Consider the following 20,475-nt stretch of genomic DNA (forward strand, 5'->3'; position numbering starts at 1 on the left):
ACCTGAGCCCAGGAGTTTGAGACTAGCCTGGGCAACATAGTGAGACTTTACCTCTACTAAAATTTAATTTGTGTGTATGTGTGTGTTTTGCAGGGCATAGTGGCATGCACCTGTGGTCCCAGCTACTTGAGATATTGAGGTCAGGGAGGTGAGAGGACTGCTTGAGCCCAGGAGTTCGAGGTCATCCTGGACAGTATGGTGAGACCCTGTCTCTACAAAAAATACAAAAGATTGGTTGGGCGGGGTGGCTCATGCCTGTAGTCCCAGCACTTTGGGAGGCCGAGGCAGGCGGATAACCTAGGTCAGGATTCGATACCAGCCTGGCCAACATGGCGAAAACCTGTCTCTACTAAAAATACAAAAATTAGTTAGGTGTGGTGGCACATGCCTGTAATCCCAGCTACTTAGGAGGCTGAGGCAGGAGAATCACTTGAATGTGGGAGGCGGAAGTTGCAGTGAGCCAAGATCACGCTATTGCACTCCAGCCTGGACAACAAGAGTGAAACTCCATCTTGGAAAAACAAAAAACAAAAAGCAAAACAAAAAATTAGCCAGGTACGGTGGCGTGTGCCTATAGTCCCAGCTATGTGGGAAGCTGAGGTGGGAGGATCACCTGAGCTTGGGGAGGTCAAGGCTGCAGTGAGTTGTAATCACACCACTGTCCTCTAGCCTAGGTGACAGAGCAAGATACTGTCTCAAACAAACAAACAAACACCTGGGGTGGAGTGGGGCATATGCATTTAGGTGAACAAATAATGTGTATAATATGAACACAGCATGCAAAAGTAGACAAGTACAATTATTTAGCAGATGTGGGAGTCAAGGAGCCAGAGCTGGAGGACTTTGGGAGCAGGGTGGGAAGTTTCAGCGGAACTAGGAAATCTGGGAAAAGAAGGGTCTTTCGAAGCGCCATGGCTCATGCTTGTAATCCCAGCACTTTTGGAGGCCGAGGAAGGCAGATCACAAGGTCAGGACTTTGAGACCAGCCTGGCCAATATGGTGAAACCTCATCTCTACTAAAAGTACAAAAACTAGTCAGGCGTGGTGCTGGGCACCTGTAGTCCCAGCTACTCGGGAGACTGAGGCAGGAGCATCACTTGAACCCAGGATGCAGAGGTTGCAGTGAGCCAAGATTGTGCCACTGCACTCCATCCTGGGCCACAGAGTGAGACTCCGTCTCAAAAAAAAAAAAAAAGAAAAAAAAAAAGGAAGACAAGTTCAGCCTATATATATATATATTTATTTTTTTTTTAGAGATGGGGTCTTGCTATGTTTCCTAGGCTGGTCTTGAATTCTTAGGCTCAAGCAATCTTCCTGTCTGGGCCTCCCTAAATTTAACCTTTGATGTGGTTAGTGTGATACAGAAGGGGGACAATCTATGGGTTGTAAATACCAGAAAGGGCTCCTCACCGAAACAGCTACCTCTCATGTCAGCCTCCCTGGACACACACACACACACACACACACACACACACACACACACAGAGAGAGAGAAAGAGAGAGAGAGAGAGAGAGAGAGAACCCCAGAGCGCTGACAACATCATCAGCATTCTCAGGGACCTCATGGAACTCTGTTGGAGGGAGGGGTCTGGCACCTGGACAGCACTCCTCTATGACTTCATCAGCCTCAGAAGCCACAGGAAAGCAGCTTCGTCATCCTAAACTGAATGTCTTTTAACCTCTGGACTTCAACTGGCAAAGACTGGAGTTAAGAATAATGTGAAGCATCAGGCATCTGTGCTTCATGTGTTTCCTCTCTTAAGCTGCTTTGTTTTTCAAGGGCGTCATGCCCTGTATTTGGCTTTAACATTTTGCTTTCTCAGCCTAGGCAACACAGAAAGACTTTGGCTCTCTCTCTCTCTCTCTCTCTGTTTTTTTTCTTTTGAGACAGTCTCGCTCGGTCACCCAGGTTAGAGTGCAGCGACTTGATGGCGGCTCACTGCAACCCTCGCTTCCTGGGTTGAAAAGATTTTCATGCCTCAGCCTCCCGAGTAACTGGGATTACAGGTGCACGCCACCATGCCCAGCAAATTTTTGTAGTTTTTAGAGACAGCCAAGACTCTGTTTCTTAAAAAAAAAAAAAAAAAAAAAAGTCGGGTGCAGTGGCTCACGCCTGTAATCTCCACACTTTGAGAGGCGGAGGCGGGCAGATCACGAGGTCAAGAGACTGGGAACATCCTGACCAACATGGTGAAACCGCGTCTCTACTAAAAATGCGAAAATTAGCTGACGTGGTGGTGCGTGCATGTAATCCCAGTTACTGGGGAGACTGAGGCAGGAGAATCCCTTGAACCAGGGCGTCAGAGGTTGCAGTGAGCCGAGATGGTGCCATTGCACTCCAGCCTGGCGACAGAGCGAGAATCAATTAACATAATAATAATAATAATAATAATAACCTGGGCACCCACCTGTAGGCACCCACCAGCAAGTCCCAGTTACTTGGGAGGCTGAGGCTGGAGGATTACTTTAGCCCAGAAGTTCAAGGGTGCAATGAGCTCATGCTTTGTCTAATATATTTATCCAAACAGCCTCTTTCTGTTCTGTACGTTTGTATTTATACGGTTAGTTTTTTTTTTTTTTTTTTTTTTTTTTTTTTTTTTTTTTTGAGACGGAGTCCCGCTCTGTCACCCAGGCTGGAGTGCAGTGGCGCTATCTCGGCTCACTGCAAGCTCCGCCTCCCGGGTTCTTGCCATTCTCCTGCCTCAGCCTCCCAAGTAGCTGGGACTACAGGCGCTCGCCACTACGCCTGGCTAATTTTTTTTTGTATTTTTAATAGAGACGGGGTTTCACCGTGTTAGCAGGATGATTTCGATCTCCTGACCTCATGATCCGCCCGCTTCGGCCTCCCAAAGTACTGGGATTACAGGCATGAGCCACCGCGCCCGGCCCCTACAGTTACTTTTGTACAAGTGCTTTGCTCTGGGAAATTAGGTGCCTTGTAATTGTTGTGATTGATAATGATGACATTGCAGAAGGAACCTAAGATGAAGGAAGCTGACTCTGGGTAGGCAATTCTACTTCATTTTGCAATCTCTTTTCCTTTTTGCTTGCCTGTGCGAATATTCTAAGATTGAAGAAGTTGTGGAGGTAAGAGTGAACTGTTTGGGAATTCTTTCATTATCTCCCTTTTTAGGACAGCACAAAGATCAAATCACTGTCACCTCATGCAAGAAATGTGAGAACTGTGGCTACAAATCACTCAATACAGTACTTTGCATATTATTTCCTTACTGCTTACATAATTTATTGCAACATATTCTGCTTCTTTTCCCAGAACTGTCAAATCTCTGCTATATCAGTACTGGCTAAATTAGGTGTTAAATGATTGAGCTTCAAGATGGGCAAATCATGACTTCGGACTACATTCCTCTTTGCCTGGGGGCTGGGAAATTCCGTAAGCTCTCTGTGTTTCTATCAGACTGGTCTTGAAGGCGGTGGCTGTTTGTGGATCTCCGCAGAGCGCCAACGTTGGCTTAAAAAAACCCCAAAGCTAGATTGTCCAAAAGGTATCCAAAAGGTAGTTGTATTATTTACCAGCCATCTTTTAGCTTTAAAACGTGATGAAGCATTTCCAGTTCCCTTTTCTTGAACTAATTCAGCAACTCCCTTTTTTGTTAGGTCCGCGCTGCTGCTAAGACTTCAGATGAAAGATGCTCCGGGCACTCCGTTATCCTGGGCCCCTCTGCCCGACATTTTTGATTAAGCGCTGCCTCCTGGCGGCGGCTCTAATGCCCGACGCCTTCCCAGCCTAGTGGAGTTCACTTTCTCTGGTTTGGAATCTGGAAGCTGATGCAACAGTTCCCCCGAGGGGGCGGGGAGTCGGGAACCCGGAGTGGAAGAGACGGCCTTCGGGAGACCCCTCCTCCGGCTCCGAGCAGGCACCTTTCCTCGCCCCGCCTCCCGCCCCCGCCCCCGCTCCCCCCCACAAGGGGCTTCCTGTCTGGGGGTCCTACCCAGATTCCGCTAAGCATCTCGGGGCAGGAGGCACTTGTGGCCAGGGGTTGGGGCTCCTGCCCCGACCCCTGTCTGGCAGCCAGATTATGCGGGGTTGAGAGGGAGGGAAGAGGAAGCTGAGCGTTCATGGGGTGGACGACCAGTCTCTAAGGGTGTCCGCGGTCATTTTCATTTCCCGGCAGCAATCCAGCTGTGCGGGAGCGAGGAGCGGACAGGGGAGCGGGTTGCGAGGCCTCAGTGCTTGGACCTTTGCGCCCTTCGCCTACACCCACGACAATCCCCTCTTCTAGCGCTTCCTAGAGTCGGTGGAAGGGCGGGGGCCGCTTGGCCAGGTGGAGGGAGCGGAAGGGACTCCTATTGGGGTGAGGTCCTGGTCCCCCAAGGCAGAGCTCGAGTGGGCCCCCACAGCCAGACCTGGGCCTCGGGGGCGACCCTGTTCTTCAGAGGGGTAATGAAGGCGGACGGTGGCTGGGTCCGAGCTTGGGAAGGCGTTGTCCTAGGACCGCAGACTGGGGACCCAAAAGAAGGAGGGAAATAAAAGCGAAACAAATGGCAGGGGACCGGAGAAAGCGAGGGTGGATTGCGGGGTGGGGATGGGAGAAAGGGACAAAGGTGAGTGAGGCCAGCAGGTTGGGCGGGGGCGGAGAGGGGGATGGGAACGGCCAAGGGCTAGGCCAGTGAGGATCGCGGGCTAGGGGAGAGCTTTTCCGGGGAAGAGCAGCGGGCGGGGCGCATGGTGGGGAGTTGAGTGTATGCTTCGAAGTTCAGCTGTAGAACCCACTTGCATATGCATGAACCTGAGCGTTCGCCTCCCTCGGTCTTTCCTCCTTTGCCCTTCACCCTTTCGCAGCTGTAGCACTTAGCTCTCGTCATCTCCACGCCGCACCCAGACCGGTCACCTGAGCCTGGGTGTGAGGTAGAGCAGACAAGAATTTCCTGGATCCAGGGAAAGAGTGTTAGATGATAGGCTTTTTGTTTTGCTTTGCTTTTCCCATTAATGAAACAAAAGTCCGTTTCAAATCATTCTAGGCCTCCCAGTAAAACCGTGAAAGCCATACTTTCTTCTTTGCCTTTAACACATTACTGTCAAAAAGAGTACCTCCGGGTACTCCTTGCTTAGGAGCCAGAGCGGCAGCCAAACAGGAGGGCCTGGAGAGCAAATTCAAGGACATGCCCAGGAGCCTAGCTACCTGGGAAATCAAATAAATAACATAGTTCATTCATTCATTTATTAACCCAGCAAACATTTATTAACTGTCTATGTGAGCCCAGCTCTGCGGGGATACAGTGGTGAACAAAGCTTTTGTGATGCTTACATTCTAGTGGGGGTGGTGACAGCAAACAAATGACACCGGGAATGGACAATATCACTGGGAAGCATGTTCCAGGCAGGGAGAACAGAAATTGCAAAAGCTGTGAGGCGGGAGCGTGCTTGCTGTGTGGCCACAGCAGGGAAGCCAGTGAAGCTGTAGTGGAATGAGGAAGACAGCAGGGGGGCCCATGCAGGCAAAGACAGCTTCCTCTTCCTAGGTCTTCCCTCACAACTTGGACCCGACCCCAGAGTGCAGGTAAGGGGCCAGCAAGTTGGGTAGCAGACTGAGAGTGTCTAAAAGACACTAAATTATCTTTGCAATAATCCAGGTATTTGGTGCCAGTGTACTATGATTTCTGTGTCTTGGTGAAATATGAGTTGGCTTTCATCCAGTGACATAGACTTACTGACAACTCCTTACCTGGACTACTTGTGTCTGGAGTAATTTTGCAAGACAGGTGCAAATTGCAGGGTGTAGCCCAGGGGCCAGCCAGCTGGCAGTTGCTTAAAGGCATTAGTCACAGTTGTAATTCCAAAAATGCATGATGCACTGTGAAGTGCTGCTCCCTGAGGGCAAGAGATTTATACTATTATCTGATTTTAAGTGGTTTACTGTGCTTACCAAGAAGCTGTTTGCTTCGGAATATTGCATGTGATGAAGATGTGTAATAATTTCTTCTTTTTTTTTTTTGACTGGAGTGCTCACTGCAACCTCTGCCTCCCGGGTTCAAGCGATTTTCCTGCCTCAGCCTCCCAAGTAGCTGGGATTACAGGTGCCCGCCACCATACCTGGCTAATTTTTGTATTTTTAGTAGAGACGGGGTTCCACTATGTTGGCCAGACTGGTCTCAAACTCCTGACCTTGTGATCTGCCCGCCTTGGCCTCCCAAAGTGCTGGGATTACAGGCGTGAGCCACCACACCCGGCTGATACGTAATAATTTCTAATTTTGAATATAAAGAGGCTTACACAATTTGTATTCCAGGAAAATTGGTATTTCCCTCACCTCTGCTAAGTAAACGTTCGACAGATGTTTAAATAAAACTGGTTTGAAGGGATGCCAACTCATTAGTCTGCCCAGGGTGCCACGGGCCAGTTGGCTCTTACCTGGTGACACACATCGGTATCACCTGAACCAATTAGAGATCTCAGCTGTGAGTGAGCTTGCTTGGTGTCTAAATGTGCTTGGCTGTCCTCCTATAAGTGGTCTTCCTTGGCCTGCATTACCTCCCTTGGCTTGCTTTAGGGGCTGAAATGGCGCTTGACACTCTTGAGATGGGACTGCAAAGTTTCCTTCTGACCATGGGATCGTATCCCCTCTGCAGGACTAAGGATAGTACATGAGTGGGAGTGAGTGGGAGATGATTAGGAAATGGAATGAGGGGAGTTGCAAGAGGTATCAGAGGTCACTATCAATGGAGGGGAAAGCTTAAATGCTCAGTAAATATAGGGCAACAAGGAAGAGGGGGGTGGGGCTGAGGGAGGGAGAAGGAACTGAGACTCAGGTATTTGGTGCCAGTGTAGTGGAGAAGGTGCCTGGAGGCTGGCAGGCATTGAGGTCCTCTGGGTCTGACCAGGCAGTCCCAGCTCCAGCCCGTCCCCTGGCCCCTCCCCGCTGCCGGCCAGAGTCACACATGTGTTTTCCTGTTTTCCATTTCAGTCCCCGTTACCCTCTGCTTTTTCTGCTCCTCAGAGTCAACAGCTGCTGCAGCGTGAGCCATACCCTTGGTTCTCCTAACTAGCACCTTCCCCTCTCCCTTGACTGAGCTGGTAGCCCCTCCTCCCTGCACCTGCCCAAAGGTCACTGGACAGGTAAGAGGTGGGAGAGGAGGGACAATGGGCGAGAGGGGAAGTGTAGGAGGAGGATGGAGTGAGTCCTAAAAATCGGCTGAATGGAGACCCAAGAGCCTCCTGTTTCTTGATCCCAGCCGTGTCCCTCCCTGGCCTGAAACTTCTGCCCAGAGACTTCAGCCCTTCCTTAATGGAAGCCCTGGCCACAGGAGTAAACAATTTCTTTTTTGTTTCACCTTTTTTTTTTTTTTTTTTTTTAAGAGACTGACTTAGCCACAGTAGAATATAGAAAAACAAACAGAGAACTGGGGAGGGAGGAGCTGAGCTTCTAGCTTGGAGTGATGGGGAAATCTAGTCATACCAGAGTGTATCTGTTTTCTGTTTCTGTTGTTAGGGGAGGCAGCACAGACTGGTTGGAGCCAGGAAGGCAGGACATGGGGTCTCTGGGAGAGAAAGTGTGTTCTTACAGTAGTTCCCTGAGCTCGGCTGAGAAGCCAAGACCCCGAGTTATGTGCTAGTTCCTGGAGGAAGTGTGTTTTGGTGTTGCCATTCGAGGGTGAGGTTAGGGTGAGGGGCTCCACTGACTGTTCTGCCCAGCACTGCATACTGGAGGCCCTGCTGCCAGTTTCTGAATCAAATTTCTTCCACAGGCTGTAGGATGAGTGTGTTGTCCTGTAATCTTCACTGGGTGTTCAGAGATGAATGCATCTCAGACAGGGAAAGACGACAAGGGCTGCTGTTATCTTACGGGGTTGCTCATGTAAAACCTGGGGTGGGCCAGGTGCAGTGGCTCACACCTGTAATCCCAGCACTTTGGGAGGTTGAGGTGGGAGGATCACAAGGCCAGGAGTTCGAGACCAGCCTGGTCAACATGGTGAAACCCCGTCTCTACTAAAAATAAAAAAAATAAAAATTAAAAATTAGCTGGGCATAGTGGTGGGTGCCTGTAATCCCAGCTACTAGGGAGGCTGAAGCAGGAGAACCCGGGAGGTGGAGGCTGCAGCGAGCAGAGATTGCGCCACTGCACTCCAGCCTGGGGGACAAAGCAAAACTCTGTCTCGGAGGAAAAAAAAACCCCAAAACCCAAACCCCCCCCAAAAAAAAGAAAAAAAAAGAAAACCTGGGGCAGAAGAGCTCCTTTGGGAGAGCCTAGGGGTATTGTTGGTCGCAGGCTGCCTGAATGGCGGAAGCATTACCCTAAGACCCGGGGTCTTAGGGAGAAATGTGAGCTGCCAAAGATGGTGCCTTCTTGTCCAGGGTGCTAGGTAGTGGTTGAGAAAAGACAGGGGCTTCATGTTCTCTATGAATGGCAGCCTCCCTTGCCTAGTTTGCATGGGCAGACTGAAGTAGGTTAGAGTCCACTAGCACTTCTTGGTGCTACCACCAGGGCATGCTGTTTGCTGGAGTGCGGGTTTTCCCCCAGCAGATTTCTGTCTCAAAATTCCACGGATAGGACTTCACTTTTCAGATGCCACCAGTCAGGAATGAAACCCTGTACACTTCTCTCTCCATTCCCCCTCACAGTTTTCCCTTCCTTTGTCCCTCCTTCCTTCCTTTCTTTTACATCATATTAGGACACATGCCCACCTCTTGGTGCCAGTGAATTTGGTCTTAAAAGGGCAGGCGTGATGATATGTTTGTGTTTTCTTTTGTTTGCTTTAGAAGTGGGCACCCTAGCAATAGCAGCACTGCCAAGAGGACTTGTAATCACCTCTTATCCCTGCAAAGAATGAGAAAGGGGAGGGGCAGCCAGGAAGGAGATTAACAAACTTTGTTGGAGCCTTTAGTCTAGGCTATAGACTGAAGGATGACAGAGGCTTTCTTTCTTTTTAGTCTAGTCTGATTACATCTTCCTCCAGGTAATCCATGTAGGTCATTCCTGTCCAAAAGCAAGGTCTAAGGTGGTGCTGGTGGCTCATGCCTGTAATCCCGCCACTTTGGGAGGCAGAAGCAGGTGGATCAGTTGAGGCCAGGAGTTCAAGACCAGCCTGGCCAACAGAGCGAAACCTCATCTCTACTAAAAATACAAAAATTAGGCTGGGCACGATGGCTTATGCCTGTAATTCTAGCACTTTGGGAGGCTGAGGTGGGCGGATTGCCTGAGTTTAGGAGTTTAAGACCATCCTGGTCAATATGGTGAAACCCCGACTCTACTAAAAACACAAAAGATTAGCTGGGCGTGCTGGTGTGTACCTGTAATCCCACCTACTCAGGAGGCTGAGGCAGGAGAATTGCTTGAACCTGGGAGGCGGAGGTTGCAGTGAGCCGAGATCGCGCCACTGCACTCCAGCCTGGGCAACAGAGCAAGACTCTGTCTCAAAATAAAATAAAATAAAACAAAATAAATAAAAATACCAAAATGAAAACACAAATATTAGCCAGGCGTAATCCTAGTTACTCAGGAGGCTGACGCGTGAGAATTGCTTGATCCAGGAGGTGGTGGAGGTTGCAGTGAATCAAGATCGTGCCACTGCACTCCAGCCTGGGTGACAGAGTGAGACCTTCTCTCAAACAAACAAACAAAAAATAAATAAAATAAATAAATAAATAAATAAAATAAAATAAAATAAAAAGAAGGCCTAGAGACTAGGGCAGGCCAGGGGGATGGGGAGATGGATAGTATACTTGTGTGATTAAGAGTATATGAGCTCTGGTGGTTCCATTAGATGATGTGCTTAAAGTCCTTAGCAGTGTGTCTGACCCAGGTAAGTGCTCAATAAGTGATAGCAATTATTATTACAGGAGCATTTTGGAGAAAAGGATAGTCTCCTGCAGAAGGATTTCAGATCACTGTGAAGCCTGTCTTGGGAGAAGCATGATCTCTGGAAATGCTCACACCAGAATCCTCCTCCTAGATTAAATTAAAAGTTTAAAGAGCTAGAATGGGAGGATGTATGGTGGAGATGTCTCCCAGAAATATTTAGATCTCTATTCTCTGGTTGTAGAATAACCAAAGAGGGTTAGAAGAGATATGAGAAGAAACAGACAGTTGGATTTCAGAATGGATAGGGTCTATTTCTGTTGGTAAAATAGAATACCAGATTTAAAGTAAATAATAAAGACAGCATAAACTATGTGATTTCCAAAAAATGCTCAGCTTTCTCTGCCTGTTCTGGGCCTGTCTGTCCAACAGAATTCAGTGAAATCTGATTTCCTCATTTTATTTTAAATTTTTTTTTTTTTGAGACGGAATCTCGCTCTGTCACCCAGGCTGGAGTGCAGTGGCCCAGTCTCGGCTCACTGCAAGCTCTGCCTCCCGGGTTCCTGCCATTCTCCTGGCTCAGCCTCCTGAGTAGCTGGGACTACAGGCACCCGCCACCCCACCCAGCTAATTTTTATTTTTATTTTTATTTGTTTGTATTTTTAGTAGAGACAGGGTTTCACTGTGTTAGCCAGGATGGTCTTGATCTCCTGACCTTATGATCCAGCTGCCTTGACCTCCCAAAGTGCTGGGATTACAGGCGTGAGCCACCGCGCCTGGCCTGATTTCCTCATATTTTTTAGGAAAGTGGAGTAAACTTATATATGAGGAAGTCGTTCATAGGAATTTATGCTTACCCAAAAATCTTGGTATGTTTTGTCAAGAATGAAAAGGCACATGGGTCTGGTGGGGATGCAGTCAGATATTTGATCTCTTGACTGTGTTTCTTTTGAAGTAGTCTGAGGCTCAGACTTTGGGGCAGTGGCCCAGGTTTGGAGGCAACCTCCCAGTCTCTCTTTGCATGGGGAAGTGTGCAGAGTTCTCTTAGAACGCCCAGTCACAGGGTGTAGAGACTGCTCTTACACTTCCTGTAATCTCAGCATGGGAACAAGCCTTTGTGTCACACTGTGCAACCTTCCTCCCTTTCTTAAATGCTTGGGGTGAGAGAGAAGAGAGGCTAGGGTGGGGCATGGAGGACACAGAGAGAGAGAGAGTGCTGTGTATTCCTTCCCGGCTACTGTCCTGTCCTCAGCTAACTTGGTCTGGAACAGTTTCCCCAGGGCTACAGATACTGCACCCAGCTGACTGTCCTTTCGTCTGGGCCCCCGGTCCCAGAGCAGAGCTGACAAAGGAGATTCCTGAGAGAGTGACTTCTTATCACAGAAAGTGCTGAGCCAAGAGCTCCTAGCCACCGCTTTTGCAGATGCGAAGGGCCAGTGAACCTTGGACACAGATGGTTGCTTAACAGTCCTTTCCCCCTCCCTCACTCCTTCCTTTGCAGGCTGCCTCACCTCCTCCACCCTTCTTGCTTAAATCCATAGGCATTTTTCTGGCCTTCCCTTTTACTGCTGGCTGGGAAGGAGGAGCATCAGACCACAGATCCTGGAAGGCACTTTTCCTGACTGCTGCTGGCACTGCCGTGAGAACCTGCTTATATCCAGGACCAAGGAGTAAGTGTGCGTTCCACCCTCTTCTCATCTCCACTCGCCTTGCTTACCCTCGTCTTTGCTGCTGTGCAGTGTCTAATTGCTTCTTCTCCCGAGTGCCTCTCGCCCTAATATCTCTCCATTGCTTGACTAGCCTCTTCTGTTTTCCTCTCAGCTGTCTCCTGCTCGGTGTTTTCCAGCATGTGCTGCCTGGCTGCAGCTGTCTTCCTGCCTTGGCTTGCAGTGGTATCTCTCCAGCAGCAACTCTGGGGTAGGGAGTGGCCATCAGCTGCCTCCAATCATCTCTAGGTTTCGTTGTACATTGGATCACCCTTCTCTCATTCATACTTTTTTGGGTGATTCAACGATGCTGATGTGAGGGATCTGAGAGCAGGAGGCTTGGAATACCAGAGACCGGGAAAAAGGTATCTGGGAAAGGAAAAGCGAGGAAAAGAGAATAGCCTGTTTTCTTTCAGGGTGAGGTGGGTCTACTTGGGCTTTGCCAGGGCTGAAGACTCCAGCTAAGGGTTAAGGGATGCTCCTTGGGCAGGAGGATGGTTGTGGGTTTCCAGCAGATTTCTGAAGCCTTTAGGTTTGGCAGACATAGAGTCCTTGGGGAAAAGAGCAGCGTCATGAGGTGCTCCCACAGATTAGTTGCTTGTAAGATCGGTTCCTAATGTTGTATCTCAGCGCAGGTGATCGCTGAAGCTGAAATTGGAGGGAAGACGGGTTTTGGATAAGGCTGAAAACTCAGGGTCAAGCCATTATGGTTATTTTCTGGGAACTGCCACACTGCCCCCATGCCTATCTTGTATTATAGCAGGCTCAGAGAGAACCAACATTTAGTGTTTTTTTTGTTATGTTTTGTTTTTTTTTTTTTTTTTTTTTTGAGACGGAGTTTTGCTCTTGTTGCCCAGGCTGGAGTGCAATGGCCTGATCTTGGCTTACTGCAACCTCCACCTGCCGGGCTCAAGTGATTCTCCTGCCTCAGCCTCCCAAGCAGCTGGGATTACAGGCATGTGCCATCACACATGGCTAATTTTTGTATAGACCAAGTAGAGACCAAGTTTCTCAATGTTGGGCAGGCTGGTCTTGAACTCCCTTCTTTAGGTGATCTGCCCACCTTGGCCTCCCAAAGTGCTGGGATTACAGACATGAGCCACTGTGCCCAGCCCAAGATTTCGTTCTCTATTTGGTGAGTTGGGTGAGCAGCAATATCCTAATGATGAGAGACAGATGCTTTCTCTCTGGCGAATGAGTGCCTTCTCTTAAAAATTCAAGTTGGAGGCCGGGCAAGGTGGCTCATGCCTGTAATCCCAGCACTTGGGGAGGCTGAGGCAGGCGAATCACCTGAGGTCAGGAGTTTGAGACCAGCCTGACCAACATGGAGAAACCCCGTCTCTACTAAAAATACAAAATTGGCCGGGTGTGGTGGTGCATACCTGTAATCCCAGCTACTCGGGAGGCTGAGGCAGGAGAATCACTTGAACCTAGGAGGTGGAGGTTGCGGTGAGCTGAGATTGCACTCCAGCCTAGGCAACAAGAGCGAAACTCCGTCTCAAAAACAAAAAACAACAAACAAACAAAATTAGCCAGGCGTGGTGGCAGGTGCCTGTAATCCCAGCTACTTGGGAGGCTGAGGCAAGAGAAGTGCTTGAGCCTGGAAGGCTGAGGTTGCAGTGAGCCGAGCCAAGATTGCACCACTGCACTCCAGCCTGGGCTACAGAGCGAGACTCTGTCTATAAATAAATAAATACATACATATTCAAGTTGGGGTTGTTTTGATGAGTGAGCTAGAGAAAAGGTTATTTGGAGGTCTCTGCAGTGGTTGGTGGGCTGCCCATATTAGCCTGCGTTGGAGGCAGGTAGAGGTTCTATGTAATTGCCAACCACCTAATATATAGCATCATCTTTCTTCCTTAAAGGGCAATGCCAGGAAGCTGGTGAAGGGTTTCCTCTCCTCCACCATGGTTGACAGCACTGAGTATGAAGGGGCCTCCCAACCTGAGGTGGAAACCTCCCCTTTGGGTGATGGGGCCAGCCCAGGGCCGGAGCAGGTAAAGCTGAAGAAGGAGATCTCACTGCTTAACGGCGTGTGCCTGATTGTGGGGAACATGATCGGCTCGGGCATCTTTGTTTCCCCCAAGGGTGTGCTCATATACAGTGCCTCCTTTGGTCTCTCTCTGGTCATCTGGGCTGTCGGGGGCCTCTTCTCCGTCTTTGGGGCCCTTTGTTATGCGGAACTGGGCACCACCATTAAGAAATCTGGGGCCAGCTATGCCTATATCCTGGAGGCCTTTGGAGGATTCCTTGCTTTCATCAGACTCTGGACCTCCCTGCTCATCAGTGAGCCCACCAGCCAGGCCATCATTGCCATCACCTTTGCCAACTACATGGTACAGCCTCTCTTCCCAAGCTGCTTGGCCCCTTATGCTGCCAGCCGCCTGCTGGCTGCTGCCTGCATCTGTAAGTAGGGCTGGGGCAGGAGGTGGTGGATGGAGGGCTGGGCAGAGGCTGGGATGTGAGTGCAGTCTGGGAGTAAGAAGGAGATAGAAAGGAATGCCTCTGACAACATATATATATATATAAACACACACACAACTATATATATACACACACACACAACTATATATATACACAACTATATATACACACAACTATGTATATACAATTATATATATACACAACTCTCTCTCTCTCTCTATATATATATATATAGTTAAATTAATGTATGCTTAGTGTGAAATTTCAAACAGTACCACAGTGTAACATAAAAACACTCACCTTTTCCCCAACTTCTCATGGTAAGGACTATTAGCAGTTTGCATATTCTTCCTGATTTTTTTTTTTTTTTTTAAGAGACAGGTGTTTTGCTCTGTCACCCAAAACACAGTTTTGGTGATTATACAGTGGTGCAGTGGTGTGATTATACCTCACTTCAGCCTGGAACTTCTAGGCTCAAGCTATCCTCCTGCCTCAGCCTCCTGAGTAGCAGAGACTACAGGCACACTGATTTTTTTTTTTTCTTGTTCCTTCAAGAGATGTAGTTTTGGCAGGGTGTGGTGGCTTATGCCTGTAATTCCAGCACTTTGGGAGGCTGAGGTGGGCAGATCACCTGGGGTCAGGAGTTTGAGACTAGCCTGGCCAACATGGTGAAACCTCATCTCTACTAAAAATACAAAAATTAGCTGGGCATGGTGGCAGGCACCTGTAATCCCAGCTACTCAGGAGGCTGAGACAAGAGAATCACTTGAACCCAGGAGGCAGAGGTTGCGGTAAGCCAAGATTGCACCACTGCACTCCAGCCTGGGTGACAGAGTGCGACTCCATCTCAAAAAAAAAAAAAAAAAAAAAAAAAAAATTAAAAAAAGAGGTATGTTTTGTTCTTTTACAAAAATGAGATCATATTAGTCTACATGTAATTCTACAACGTGCTTTTCCTCTAGCATTATCAGTGACATTCTTTTCTACTTACAGATCTACTTTTTAAAAAATGCTTCGTATTATTCCATGTTAATTTTAAGGATGTATTTTAAAATTATGTTTTAATTCCATGTTAATTATAAGGATTTAAGTAGTTTATTTATCTAGCTAGTCCTCTGTTAATGGCCATGTACCTTGGTTTCAGTTTCTCAGTCTTACAGATAATGCTCCAGTGGATGTCCTTTTGCAGTTGCGTGAGTATTTCTGTAGGCTAGATTCTTCCTTTTTTTTTTTTTTGAGATAGTCATTCTGTCACCCAGGCTTGAGTGGCGCAATCTCAGCTCACTGCAACCTCCATCTTCTGGGTTCAAGTGATTCTCCTGCCTCAGCCTCCCTAGTAGCTGGGATTACAGGCATGTGCCACCATGCCCAGCTAATTTTTTTGTATTTTTAGTGGAGATGGGGTTTCACTGTGTTGGCCAGGCTGGTCTTGAACTCCTGACCTCAAGTGATCTACCTGCCTCGGCTTCACAAAGTGTTGGGATCACAGGCATGAGCCACTGCACCCAGCCTCTGTGGGCAAGATTTTTAATACTGTCATTTCAGTCCACCTTGGCTTTTTCTCCATCTCATAAATAAAATATTATTTAAATCTGTACATTCAGCAAAGCCATTGGAGGTGCTGAGATGATGATTCCCCACAGCCCCATCCCTCAGATGCCTCTATTCTTGAAAAATGCCCTTCCAACCTGAGAGAGCCTAGGACCTTAGAGATGCCTTCCACCCCACAACTGTGAAGAAGCTCAGACATTCTGTCAGTTTGAGGGGCAGCTGCTGTAGCAGTTGGGGCACAGGAATCTTGCACCAGGTGCAATTGCTCATTGGCTCCCTGCTCTCCCATCAGCTTGTGTCCTTTTTTCTTTCAATTTCTGTATTGCCCCATTCCTTTCCAGCTTCCCTGATTTTACTGTTGTGTAGAGAACTGGCTGTCTTCGGTGGGGTCCTTCTGTGTTTTGTGTGTCCTTGTGTCTGGCCTGGGCTCATCTCTGTGTATGTTTGTCATACATGGCAACAGTCAGGGAGGGGTGGAAGGCACCACTTTGTGTTGCAAGAAGGGGGTTTTCACTGAGGTTTTTTTTTTTTTTTTTTTTTTTTTTTGAGACAGAGTTTCACTCTTGTTGCCCAGGCTGGAGTGCAATGGCGCAATCTCGGCTCACCACAACCTCCGTCTCCCGGGTTCAAGTGATTCTCCTGCCTCAGCCTCTCAAGTAGCTGGGATTACAGGCATGTGCCACCATGCCTGGCTAATTTTTGTATTTTTATTAGAGACAGGGTTTCTCCATGTTGGTCAGGCTGGTCTCGAACTCCTGACCTCAGGTGATCCGCTCACCTCAGCCTCCCAAAGTGCTGGGATTACAGGCATGGGCCACATTCCCAGGCTTAGAATTCTATTATTTTAACTATCTTTGTCTGTGTCATTTCTGACAGCTCTTATTCCTTGATTCTGGCATTGTGCCTACCTCTGCCAGTCACCCCTTTTTAATTTTCTGCTGCTGCTGCTTTTTTTTTTTTTTTTTTTGAGACAGAGTTTCGCTCTTGCTGCCCAGGCTGGAGTGCAATGGCGCGATCTCGGCTCACTGCAACCTCCGCCTCCTGGGTTCCAGTGATTCTCTTGTCTCAGCCTCCCAAGTAGCTGGGATTATAGGTGCCTACCACCACGCCAAGCTAATGTTTTTGTATCTTTAGTAGAGACAGGATTTCACTATGTTGTCCAGGCTGGTCTTGAACTCCTGACCTCAGGCGATCCACCTGCCTTGACCTCCCAAAGTGCTGGGATTACAGGCGTGAGCCACTGCACCTGGCCAATTTTCTGCTTCTAATTTAGGAATAGAGACATACATGTTCAAACCCTCATTCACCCATGTACACATTCATGTGCCTGTATATCCTTGTAAGAATACATGCAAAGGCCGGGTGCAGTGGCTTACGCCTGTAATCCCAGCACTTTGGGAGGCCGAGGCGGGTGGATCACAAGGTCAAGAGATCAGGACCATCCTGGCCAACATGGTGAAACCCCGTCTCTACTAAAAACACAAAAATTAGCTGGGTGTGGTGGTGCATGCCTGTAGTCACGGCTACTCGGGAGGCTGAGGCAGGAGAATCGCTTGAACCCAGGAAGCAGAGGTTATAGGGAGCAGAGATTGTGCCATTGCACTCCAGCCTGGGTGACAGAGCAAGACTCTGTCTCAAAGAAAAAAAAAAAAAAAAAAAGCTGGGTGTGGTGGTGGGTGCCTGTAATCCCAGATACTGTGGAGGCTGAGGCAGGAGAAATGCTTGAACCCAGGAAGCAGAGGTTGCAGCGAGCCGAGATTATGCTACTGCACTTCAGCCTGGGCCACAGAGCGAGACTCTCTCAAAAGACAAAACAATACAAAACAAAACAAAAATAACACATGCAAAGTAGCCACAGTTATGGTTCATATGCAGAGCTCTTTAGTGAGTAAAAGGCATGGAGTTTTGTGCACAGATTTGTGACACACATTTGAGATTACTCTGATAGAGTGAAATGTGCACACCACTTCTGCACACACTTGTGTTTGAGGTTGGGCTCAATAGCTATGTGACCTTGAGCCAAGTGCACTGACTGTTTAATTCCAGGCTGTTGTGAGAATGGAATGAGATTCAGTGAAAATCATAAATTATGACTCAAGTATAAGGTATTATGTTTAAAATTACTATCTTTCTTGGTCACTTATAGTCCTGTTCCTTTTCCTGTTTCTTGGCTTCATCTGAGTAGTTATGGTTAAGATAAATGAGATATTACCGCATAGGTAATATCTGGACTTTGTTCTATCTTTAATAACTTCAGAGGAACATAGAGATCTAAAGAAGGTTCAGAAGGGCAATCAAGACTAAGAATTTAGTGACATATGATTCATGGGTTTATTCCTTCAGCCACTGTTTTAGTTTTGTTTTTAAATTTTTTTTATAGAGATGGGGTCTCGCTATGTTGCCTGGGCTGGTCTCAAACTCCTGGGCTCTAGCAATCTGCCTGCCATGGTCTCCCAAAGTGCTAGGAGCCACTGCACGTGGCCTTCCGGCACTGTTTAATAAGCACCTGACACAAGTCAGATGCTAGGACCTATAAAGACATTCTGATTAGCTTAAGTGAGAACTTAGGCAGAATCTTCAGATTTAGCAACAGAAGGGCTTTAATTTAGAGCTTTCATACATTCCCTCCCTTAGAAAAAATTTAATTAGGGCATGCTATGTGTGTGCTAGATATTTTACTTAGTGCTGCAAAACGAAGAAGAATGATATCTGGCCCTTGCCATTCCATAATTTATAGTCCAGAAAGGAGACAGACATGTTAACAAATAATTGTCATGCAATATAATTCGTGCACTGATAGAGGCACCATAAGAGCAAATGGGGCAATATTTTTTTTTTTTGAGACGAAGTTTCACTCTTGTCGCCCAGGCTGGAGTGATCTCGCCTCATTCATGCAACCTCCATGTCCCAAGTTAAGCGATTCTCCTGCCTCAGCCTCCCGAGCAGCTGGGATTACAGGCATGCACCACCACACCTGGCTAATTTTTGTGTTTTTAGTAGAGACGGGGTTTCACCATGTTGGCCAGGCTGGTCTCGAACTCCTAACCTCAGGTGAACCGCCTGCCTCAGCCTGCCAAAGTGCTGGGACTACAGGCATGAGCTACCACGCCTGACCTAAATGGGGCAACTTTATTTTTGTAGGGGAGGAGAGCTTAGGAAAGTATCACAGAGAACATGGTGTCTGAGCTGAATTTTGAAAACAAATATAGCTGTCTCCTGCGACCTTTCACACAGGAGACTGCATGTACAAAGGTGTGGAGGTGCAAGGCACAGAATGTTCAGAGAATTCCAGGTCATTGGTATGGTTGGAATATGGGGTGGGAGAGGGGCTAGGAGACAGCGCTGGGTGAGATGGGTTTTATAATCAGGTTGGACTTTATCTAAAAGATAAGGGGAAGCTATTGTTTATTTTTTTATTTTTAGAGATGGGGGTTCTTGCTCCGTCGCCCAGGCAGGAGTGCAGTGGTGCAGTCATAGCTCACTGCGGCCTCCAACTCCTGGCCTCAAGTGATCCTCCTACCTCCTGAGTAGCTAGGATTACAGGTGGGAGCTACAAAGCTACACAGCTACTGATTTTAAGCAGGGGTATGAGGACTACTGAAATAATCAGATTTGGTTAAAAGGAGAACTCTGGTGGCGACATGGAGAATGTTTTTAGAAAGAGCAAGAGACAGAAAGGTGGGGAGACTAGTTTAGGGAGCTGAAAACTGAATCCATGTGAAGGGTGATGAAGATCTGCACTGTGGAGTGGCCTTAGGAACAGAGATGAGGGTATGAATAAAGAAATAGTTGACTGGGCGCAGTGGCTCACGCTGGTAATCCCAGCACTTTGGGAGGCCGAGGCGGGTGGATCACGAAGTCAGGAGATCGAGACCATCATGGCTAACATGGTGAAACCCCGTCTCTACTAAAAATACAAAAAAAGGCCGGGCGCGGTGGCTCAAGCCTGTAATCCCAGCACTTTGGGAGGCCGAGACGGACGGATCACGAGGTCAGGAGATCGAGACCATCCTGGCTAACCCGGTGAAACTCCGTCTCTACTAAAAAAAAAATACAAAAAACTAGCCGGGCGAGGTGGTGGGTGCCTGTAGTCCCAGCTACTCGCGAGGCTGAGGCAGGAGAATGGCGTGAACCCAGGAGGCGGAGCTTGCAGTGAGCTGAGATCTGGCCACTGCACTCCAGCCTGGGCGACAGAGCGAGACTCCGTCTCAAAAACAAACAAACAAACAAAAAAAAAACCAACAAAAATTAGCTGGGCGTGGTGGCGGGTGCCTGTAGTCCCAGCTACTCGGGAGGCTGAGGCAGGAGAATGGCAAGAACCCAGGAGGCGGAGCTTGCAGTGAGCTGAGATCCGGCCACTGCACTCTAGCCTGGGCAACACAGAGAGGCTCCGTCAAAAAAAAAAAAAAAAAAAAAAAAAAAAGTTAACAGTGGACTTTCAAGGACTTTTTGCTGTGGGTCGGGGAGCTCTCATAGGTAAAGCCCTCCTCCAGCCTTGCCCACAGGTTTCCACCCCAGTATGTTGCTCCCTGTTTAAAATCCTCCAATGACTCCTCATATGCTTTAGGAGAAAATCTAAACCCCTTGAAGGTGTGCCTTGTGCTTTCACTGCTTTGGCCTTCTCATATCCCATAATCCTTCAGGCACACTCCATTACGCATATATTCTAGGTATGGGGGATGTGGAAGCTCTCAGAGTTCGTGAAGCTAGGGGTTTGAGCTTGGACAGGTGTGGGTGATGGGGCTGCCATCTAAAATAGGGAAGATGGGCTGAATGTGAGGTAGACAGGGCATCCGAGTCTTCTGCTGGGCACTCATGTGGCCCTTCCATGAGCAGTGCCTTCTTTGGCTGTCATGACATAGAAGTGGGTCATTTTCCCAGCAAGTGAGTGATGCTTACCTGAAAAAAGAGGTTGACATGGTGAAACCACGTCTCTATTAAAACACAAAAAAATTAGCTGGGTGTGGTGGCGGGCACCTGTAATCCCAGCTACTTGGGAGGCTGAGGCAGGAGAATCGCTTGAACTTGGGAGGCAG

The 20,475-nt window shown here is 48.1% G+C and overlaps 1 protein-coding gene across 12 annotated transcripts in view; it reads left to right on the forward strand.

The window, feature by feature from the left end:
* The window catches only part of LOC105499630 (solute carrier family 7 member 7), a 67,728-nt gene that overhangs the window by 7,740 nt on the left and 39,513 nt on the right, over positions 1-20,475 (forward strand). For 4 of the 12 annotated variants that reach the window (XM_071100462.1, XM_071100458.1, XM_011772359.3 and 1 more), the window contains exons 1-4: positions 3,712-3,878; positions 6,960-7,078; positions 11,300-11,428; positions 13,330-13,870. In XM_071100462.1, coding sequence (XP_070956563.1) covers positions 13,372-13,870 — 499 coding nt within the window. In that variant the 5' untranslated portion in view covers positions 3,712-3,878; positions 6,960-7,078; positions 11,300-11,428; positions 13,330-13,371. The other 8 variants (XM_024786998.2, XM_024786999.2, XM_071100459.1 and 5 more) reach the window with 8 other exon arrangements.

This window comes from Macaca nemestrina, chromosome 7, assembly GCF_043159975.1.
Source record: "Macaca nemestrina isolate mMacNem1 chromosome 7, mMacNem.hap1, whole genome shotgun sequence".
Taxonomy (NCBI): domain Eukaryota; kingdom Metazoa; phylum Chordata; class Mammalia; order Primates; family Cercopithecidae; genus Macaca; species Macaca nemestrina.